At 39.9% G+C, this 9,651-nt stretch overlaps 1 protein-coding gene across 1 annotated transcript; it reads right to left on the reverse strand.

Annotated features, from left to right (window-relative positions):
• Nucleotides 1–7,075: 7,075 nt before the first annotated feature.
• On the reverse strand, nucleotides 7,076–9,367 carry LOC106383681. Its single transcript, XM_013823755.2, has one exon. The coding sequence runs from the start codon at nucleotides 9,365–9,367 to the stop codon at nucleotides 7,076–7,078; it is 2,292 nt and encodes a 763-aa protein (XP_013679209.2).
• Between the last annotated feature and the right edge of the window lie 284 nt (nucleotides 9,368–9,651).

Raw genomic sequence — 9,651 nt, forward strand, 5'->3', positions numbered from 1 at the left:
GGAGCCAGCCATTTTTTTTCTTTCACGTTTTTTGTTGTTGGTGTGTTTAAAATGATGTTCAAACATCCATATTTATAGGAAAATTCGAATCTGGTAGTTGTAATTTTGCTATGAATTTACGACGAAAATTAATTAGGTGGGCAAAAAAAACGTGTAACACCTATAAAGTTGGTGGATTCAAAAATTTCCTCGCTAAATACACGTAAACTATTCCCTCGTAAATACCACGCAAAGTTTACGTCGTATTTACGAGGAAATAGTTTTTCCTCGTAAAATACCTGTAAAATTACATCCACTTTACGACGAAACAGTTTTATCGTTACGTTACGAGGAAATAACGATGACTTTAGTTTTTCACGTAAATTCGTCGTAAACTCGACGCAAATTTACGAGGATTGTTTTTCCTCGTTAATTTTCGTCGTTAAGCATGTGTTTTCTTGTAGTGAAATATCCTTTCGGGAGGGCATCCTCATCAGCAAACACATTGGTAAAATTAGGAGGGGGAAGACCTTTAAGCATAAAAATGCATCGATATTGGCAGCAATGATGACAGGTTTCAAATCTTGAAGTGCTGCTGAATCCTCCGCGAAGTCCAGATGATATGTGTATAATGAACTGCAAGTAAGACAATCCCGTAAGGTATATTTGCGAAGTGATTTTGTCACATGTCTTTTGTACAATCAATTTTACAAAACAAATATGACATGGCTAATGAAACTGATGACATATCTTATAGATTAATATGACATGTACAATTGCATTTAATGTTAATTTATATTTTTGGTAATTTCTAAAAATATGGTAATAACTCATATATTACATTTAATATCAATTTATATTTTTGTAATTTTTTTTAGAATATGGAAATAACTTATAAATCATCATTAAAATAAATATATTCAAATTAATATGACATTATAAATTTCGAAATATAATTTAATTATATAATTTTAAATTATACAATTTTATTACTAAAATTTTCAAAAATGTATACAATTTTTTAGAAAATTATAAAAATTTAATCGTAAAATCATTATTTTCTTATATATCTACAAATTTTATAAATATTGTTTAATTTTAATTTTTGGTAATTATGCAATTTTTACAAATTTATTTAATATATTTAATTAAAATAAATAGATAGAAAAATCTATCTAAGATTATAATTTCCTAAACTACATTTGCGAAGTGATTTTGCCACATGTCCTTTCTACAATCAATTTCACAAAACAAATATGACATGGCTACTGAAATTAATGACAAGTCTTATAGCTTAATATGACATGGACAATTGCATTTAATGTTAATTTATATTTTTGGTAATTTTTTAAAATATGGTAATAACTCATATATTACATTTAATGTCAATTTATATTTTTGGAAATTTTTTTAGAATACGGAAATAACTCATAAATCATCATTAAAATAAATATATTCAAATATCACATTATAAATTTCAAAATATAATGTAATTATATATTTTTAAATTATACAATTTTATTACTAAAACTTTCAAAAATGTATATAATTTTTTAAAAAATTTATAAAAATTTAATCGTAAAATCATTATTTTCTTACATATCTGCAAATTTTATAAATATTGTTTAATTTCAATTTTTGGTAATTATGCAACTTTTACAAATTTATTTAATATATTTAATTAAAATAAATAGATAGAAAAATCTATCTAAGATTATAATTTCAGATATATACATGCATATTCTTAAATATAATTTTTATGTTTAATTAAATCAAATTTATATTAAAATATTGATATGAAAAAGAAAATTTAAAATATTAATAAAATTTTATTTTAAAATATAATTTATATTTATCTGTTAAAATTTTTTTTTAAGACACCTAGTTTCATTTAAATAACAAAAAAAGAATAAAAAAAATAAAAAAACAGATGGTGATCGATCAAATCCATTAAGACTTAATAATGATTAGATGAATCAAAATATAGATTAAAAAAAAAAAAATTCAAGCTTACCCGATGATCTGGGGAAGCTTCCTAAGGTTGGGGCGTTGAAAATTCTGATGGTGGTCTTCAGCTTTTTGTCAACATGTTGGCAGCCATGTTGATCTAGAGCTTGCAAGAGACTTTCATAAAGCCACCGTGGGTTTTCGGTAGGAAGTATTGATCCTGCTTGCTGCTTGTATGCTAACAAGATATTTTGTTTTCTATGGTGCAAAAGGTAAATATTATCAACTGCATCTTCCTCTTTGAAGTCCTCTGCGAGTACCATCAGATTTTGCATTGGATGATCCAGCGCACATATTAGCATGTCCACTGTGATTCTATAATCTCGGGTGTCTGCAAAATAGATAGATAGATTACACACACAATAAGTAGAAAAAAAAAGAGAGAGAGAGAAAAGTAAGGGTTTAAACCCACCTTGAGGTTCGAAACAGATTCTGAATCCTAAAGTCTCATAATCCTCCTTCTTTATTTGGGTTTCATCGTTTGCGTACAACCATATAGACACGGGTCCCGTGTAACCCTTATTGAGAAGGGTTGAATTGATATTCTCATAAACCACATGGGGATCGAGACATGGAAGTGGGAAATCATTGATGTCCCAGAAGACACCTGTGTGTGCAGCTGGGAAAACAAAACAAAACATATCAGATCAATTATAAACAATTAGAGACTGGGAAAACAAAACATATCAGATCATGGGATATAATCATATCTAATGAATAGATCTTACCTTGGAAAGTATTGGCATAGTGTTTGTACCGAATTCGGTTGGAACTAGTAAGGAATACGAGAACTCGTCGGTGGGTTAGAAACAAAGGTGTTTATTAGATCAAAAGAGTTTCTACCGGTTTACAAATAAGGAAAGAAGCGGTGAAAACAGACCGGTGAAAGTTAGTTCACCGGAAAAGTACTAGTCGGCAAGAAGAAGAAGAAGTAAAACCCCTAATTCAAGCCGCTCAGAGTTTGTGTCGTTGATTTTGGATCCAGCTTTTGATGCCTTCTGATTCCTTTATATAGTCGATCCGACTTCTCTGACCTAATTCGCCCTAACCTGATGGGCTTTGGCCCGTCATGCCTTTCGAATGAATCGCTCCGCCAAGCCGTTAAAGAGACTGCTTTTAGTCGGCCACTTGAGTCGGTTGAAAGCAGTCAAGAGTCGATCTAATGTTCTGTCGCCGAGCCGACAATCCTAATTCTGGTGGACCGGGCCTGCTAACTGATGGGCTCTGTGGAGGAGGGGGGGGGGATGTAATCCAGCTCCTACACATAGTTAACGAGAGTCCACACCGGCGGCAAATAAGACATGGTTTCTGGCTGAGGGCTGACAGAAATTCTATGAACGAAAAGATAGAAACAACCTAATCTCTAATCTGTGACTGCAGCGGATTGAGAGAGTCTCTATTTTATAGGGTTATTTATATGTGCTTTGCTTCATCTTATTAGAATACTGGCTGAGGATAGACCGTCTCTATTTGTTAGGTTTTTTTTACATATCTCTATTTGTTAGGGTTAGATAATTGTTAGGGTTATAAAACTTGTTTATTACCATTGAAGTTGAAAGAAACTCTTTATCCATAACTAAGTATAGAAAATATCATCTTAAAGTTTTTTCTTTAGGCTTACAAGAGATCTACAACATGGCGCAAGGAATACCGTCAAGCGTGGATCCGATAGGACGGGTCAGGTGATGCAGTCATGCGTGAATCCTCATACGGCAGGTAGAATTGTCGGCTGTAGAATCGTTTGTAATATTTCTCATAGTTGTAATAGCATAATTATCCAGTAATAAAAAAAAAGTTTTTTCTTTCTTTTTTTGACAAACGAAAAGGAGTTTTTTTTTTCTTCTTTCTTTGTCAAGCAAAATCAAAGGATTATGAGAATTGCAGGACTTTTGACAATATAGGCCACTTTGATTAGTTTTTTTTTTGCTATGAATGTTAATATCATAAATGAAGTGGTTAAGGTTACATTGTTGCATCCTATACAAAAGATTTCTTGGCAAAAAAAGTAAAACAAGAAATCAATAAAGTTAAGCAGCTTGTTGGAGGCTAACCCGAAATTAGATTAGCCAACATTCCACAAGTTTGTGGAACCGTCGTCTACACTTCCTGGCATGGATGATATTTCTTACGGTTCTGTCGATTTCCCTGAAGATGACAGAGGAGGAACTGTTATTTGGTTATGAAGCACGTTATTTCTTTGTCTCCATATGCTGTAGACCGCCGCTTGAGAGGAGAGCAGCCTTAGTAGCTTGATTCGTTTCGTGTGAGGCTCCTGGATCCAGTGGAGTAAGTCTGGCCAAGATCCAAAATGAAACGTGGGCCTTCCTATCCGGATGAATACTTGGTTCCATATCTCCACTGCAAATTGACAAGAGAGCAGAAGGTGATCTCTGGTCCCAGGCTCAGCGGAACATAGGCATCAATGAGACCGGATGTTCATCCCCCCGTCCGCTAATTGTTTTCTCGTTGGCAATCGATCAATGGTAGCGATCCACATGTTGAAAGCGTGTTTAGGTACTGCACCCTTAAACCGACAGTCGAGGCCCAAGCTTTAGAGTCACTGCACGGTCTGAGAATTTCCCATGTTTTAGATGAAGAAAAAGAGCCAACGCTGGTTGCTGTACCAAAAATATTCATCCTTTACCATTCCCTCGGTTGGTGTATCAATTGTTGTCTAGAAGGCATGGAGGGTTATTTCCTGATCTGATCTTGGGGATGGCAAGTTCCATATTGACGGAGCGGAAGTACCGTCTAGTAACCGATAATGCAAAGATATCGTTGAATTCTGAGAATACCCGCTATCTAAGCCTTCTTAAAGCCGTTGAATTCTTAGAGAATGCCCGGAAGTAAGGATTCAAGAGTTTGTTAACACCAAAGCTCTAGTTTATTAATCAATAATTCAAAAGTTGTGTCTCTTACAAAGCCAAGAGATCACATTATATAGGGACATAAATCCTAAAGTAAAAGAATAAAGGAAAACCTAAACGTTAACTTAAAAGGAAAACATATATAATTTAGAAAAGGAAATAGAACACCAAAGCTCAATGTGTACGCTACATCAGGTCCCCTCCCCTACGAGCGATTCGTCCACGAATCCGGACAGTACGTCGTCAGAAGGCTCGAACTTGAAGAGATGCTTCACATTGAAAAAATCTGCGGTGTGAACATGAGACGGAAGGCAGAGTTTGTAGGCATTTTCATTAACCTTTTCAATGATCTCCACGGGACCAATCTTGCGAGGTTGAAGCTTGTTGTACTGTCCCGAAGGAAAGCGCTCCTTGATCAATACGGCCCAAACACGATCACCTACCTGCAGAAAGTGAACTTCCCGACGTCTTCTATCAGCGTCTCGTTTGTACTTTTTTAATGTACCTGCCAAGTTATCTTGCGCACGAGCATGCAGGGTGGTAATCTCCTCCACAAGCTCTACAGCTCGGCCATGAAACTCGCCCGGCTGCGGTGTTGTTGCCAACGCCAAAGGCCCCCTCGGAACTACACCATAAACCACTTTGAAAGGGCTAAAGCCAAGACTTCGATTGTGAGCATGGTTATGTGCAAATTCTGCCTGACATAAGAGAGAATCCCATGATCTCACATTTTCACCGACCAAACACCGTAACATATTGCCCAAACTTCTGTTGACAACTTCGGTTTGACCATCCGTCTGGGGATGATAAGCAGTACTCATGTTCAAGCTTGTCTTGAAAAGCTTCCAAAGAGACCGCCAAAATTGACTAATGAACCGCGAATCACGATCAGACACAATAGAGACTGGCAAGCCGTGTAAACGGTAGATCTCCCGGAAGAACAAAGACGCAACTTGGACGGCGTCTGTAGTCTTTTTGCAAGGTATAAAATGAACCATCTTGGAGAATCGATCAACCACCACAAAGATCGAATCATTACCTCGTTGCGTCCGTGGAAGGCCAAGGACGAAGTCCATACTGATGTCGCTCCAAGGTTGAGTAGGAATTGGTAAAGGCAAATACAGCCCTGCATTAGACGCATGTCCTTTTCCTTGCTGGCAAATCGTGCACCTCGCAACGAATCTTTCGACGTCCCGACGCAAAGATGGCCAGAAATAAGATTCGGAGACAAGTTTGAGTGTCCTATCTCGTCCGATATGGCCCTCTTTATGCAACTCCACGATAATATGCAAGCGAAGGCTACACTCCGGGACACATAAGCGATTATCACGAAAAAGAAAACCATCAACCAGAGAGTACTCAGATCGCACGCCGTGCGTGAGGTCCATCCATATCGCAGAGAAGAAAGTGTCTGTTGGATACAACTCAGCCAAGCACTCAAAACCAGTGACACTAACTCGCAGAGTGGAGACCAAAGCATGACGACGACTTAATGCATCTGCTACTTTATTGAGCTTACCCGACTGATGCTTAATAACGAACGTAAATTGTTGCAAGTAAGCTGTCCAAGATGCATGACGAGATGAGATCTTATCCTGCGTTCCCAGATAGCGAAGAGCCACATGATCATTAAACAAAACAAACTCTTTATGGGCTAAGTAATGACGCCAATGTTTGACAGCTTGAACAATCGCGTAAAACTCGACGTCATACGTACTATAACGAGCTCGTGCTCCTGCCATCTTTTCGCTGAAGTAAGCCACAGGACGGCCTTGTTGACTTAAGACCGCTCCAATGCCGAGTTTGCTCGCGTCACAATGCAACTCAAAAGGGATATCAAAGTCCGGCAATACCAATACAGGGGCCGTCGTTAGCCGCGTTTTAATAAGCTCAAACGCTTCAGATGCCTCTGGAGACCAAATGAATGTTGAGGTCTTCATGCAGTCCGTAATCGGGGCCATGATGGCACTGAAGTTATGCACGAACCGTCGGTAAAATGATGCTAAGCCATGAAAACTCCGGACCTCTGTAACAGTTGTGGGCGTTGGCCATGAGGCGACAGCCGCGGCCTTATGTGGATCAACCCGGAGGCCTGCAGCCGAGATGACATACCCAAGGAATAGTACCTGCGACACACCAAACTCGCACTTATGCTGCGCAACGTATAGTTTCTCACGACGCAGGGCTACCAAAACGTCCCGTAGATGACTGAGATGGTCTTGCTACGTGGTACTAAAGATGAGAATGTCGTCGAAGTAGACAACGACGAACTTGCCAATAAATGGTCGAAGAGCCTGATTCATAACACGCATAAAGGTACTAGGGGCATTAGACAATCCAAAAGGCATGACTAACCATTCAAACAACCCTTCACGCGTCTTGAAAGCCGTCTTCCATTCATCCCCCGGTCTTATGCGAATTTGATGATAACCACTTTTAAGGTCCAATTTTGTAAAAATTGTCGCCTTGCCTATCTGATCTAAGAGATCGTCAAGTCTTGGAATTGGAAACCGGTAGCGGGTCGTGATTTTGTTTATTGCACGACTATCGACGGACATACGCCACGTTTTATCCTTCTTTGGTATAAGAAGGGCAGGGACCGCACAAGGACTGAGACTCTCACGTACGTACCCTTTAAACAACAGACCTTCTACCTGCCGCCGTAGTTCTTCATGCTCCTCTGGGCTCATTCGGTAGTGAGCTCTATTTGGTAAGGCTGCATTGGGAACAAGATCAATGTGATGCTGAATGTCTCGTAGTGGTGGCAAGCCGGCCGGAAGTTCTTCCGGGAAAAGGTCCTTAAACTCCTCCATGATCGATGAGAAAGCCGTAGGAACGTCTTTGGGTTGTTCTGGACTATTGTCGGTGGCGACGAGCGCGAATATTGGACAAGGCTCACGAAGTTCTTCTTCAAACTGAGATTTGGAGATGATAAGAAGCCCTTGCTTCGTTGACTTCGGTGACGCTGTGTTGTGATTCGTCACGTCGGTTTCCGGAGATGGAAGCAAAGTTATTTTTCGTCCTTCGAACATAAATGAGTGTGTATTATGCTTGCCGTTATGAATCACCTCCCGGTCGTACTGCCATGGTCGTCCTAAGATGATATGAGAGACGTCCATCGTTGCAATATCGCAGTAAAGCGTGTCTTTGTAAAACGAACCGACAGAGAGTGAAAGAAGTGTTCGTTGAGAAACCTGAACCTCTGCACCTGTTTGCATCCACAAAAGACGATAAGGATGGGGATGTGTTTCAACTTTGAGGCCAAGTTTTCTGACAGCTTCTTCGGATACTACGTTTGAAGAACAGCCTGAGTCGATGACAAATCGACAGATCTTCCCTTTGACCGTACATGTGGAGTTAAACAACGACGTCCGTTGCCAAGCTTCTGTTGTCTTGGGAGCCAAGCAATTTCTTCGCAGCATTAAAAATGTTCCTGTATCACCTGCGACTTGCTCTTCTTCGGTATCGTCGAGTTCTTCCTCTGTATCATAAATTGGTTCGCCCGTTAGCTCTCTCTCATTGGCCAGTAGACCTCGCCGACCATTCCTAGGACATGTGGTTTTTCTATGCCCGTTTTCTCCGCAAGTAAAACACCTTAAAGCGCTGGTGCGCGCAGGAGGACGAGCATCACTGGTCGATGCGTTGGTCTCGGAAGGTCGATTATTTCCGCGGGTAATGTTAGAAGAATCTACACCCGAGGATGTTTTGCTGTCGTCGTTGGTCATGCTGCCGCGCTGTCGCGAGTTTCCCGTCCAAGAGTTAGTCGAGAACTTTGTTTGTTGCTCAACCAAGACTGCTCGCTGTCTTGCTTCTGCCACGGAGGTTGGGTCGAATTGATGCAACATGTTTTGTAGTTGTGGTCGTAGACCTGCAATGAATCGCGCGACCAACTGATCTTCCGAGTCTTGAACGTCTACACGAGTTAGTAGTTGATAAAACTCATTCGCATAGTCGTCTACCGAGCGATTGCCTTGTCGAATATTATGAAACTTCTGAAACAGCAAACGCTCAAAATTATACGGGATAAATGTTTTGCGCAAATGTTTCTTAAGTTTATCCCACGAGACGATTTTGTCTTTTCCGCGACGGTGACGTGAGATTTTTAGTTGATTCCACCAAGACGCAGCATGACTGCGGAATCGAGTTGTAGCGTAGGGAACTTGTTTGTGTGCTGGAATCTCTTTGAATTCAATGAACTCATCGACCGCCACGAGCCAGTCAAGAAGTTCTTCAGGTTGTGAACCACCATGGAACTCAGGAGTGTCTACCTTGATACCGAAAATCCAGCGTGTATCATCATCATTCCTGTTTCGTCGACCGTTGTTGAAATTTTGTTGTTTATTGTTGTCGCTGAAGGGGTTCTCAACGTCGGAATCGTCGTTGATTTCTTCGAAAACAGGGTTATCGCGCCGTTGCTGACGCTGCTGTGGAGCTGCTGGGGCGGCATTCGCGGGGTTGGCAGCGAACGCGGCTTGAACTCCGGCCTGGACGCCGGCTTGAATTGCTTCAGCCATCGTACGTCTCATATTGTCTTGAAAGTTCTCCTGAAAATCTTCCAAGAATTGTTGCATCTGTGTCCATTTGGTTCGGACGAGGTGCCATTGAAACCTAAGATCGATAATCACGAGTAGAATCGCAATTAAAAGTCTCTGATACCAATTGACGGAGCGGAAGTACCGTCTAGTAACTGATAATGCAAAGATATCGTTGAATTCTGAGAATACCCGCTATCTAAGCCTTCTTAAAGCCGTTGAATTCTTAGAGAATGCCCGGAAGTAAGGATTCAAGAGTTTGTTAA

The sequence above is a fragment of the Brassica napus genome, chromosome C1 (genome assembly GCF_020379485.1).
Source record: "Brassica napus cultivar Da-Ae chromosome C1, Da-Ae, whole genome shotgun sequence".
In the NCBI taxonomy this organism is placed as follows: Eukaryota; Viridiplantae; Streptophyta; class Magnoliopsida; order Brassicales; family Brassicaceae; genus Brassica; species Brassica napus.

Excerpts from the sequence above, each read along its gene's own strand:
- LOC106383681 (XM_013823755.2), bottom strand. The coding sequence starts at position 9,367 with ATGGCTGAAGCAATTCAAGCCGGCGTCCAGGCCGGAGTTCAAGCCGCG.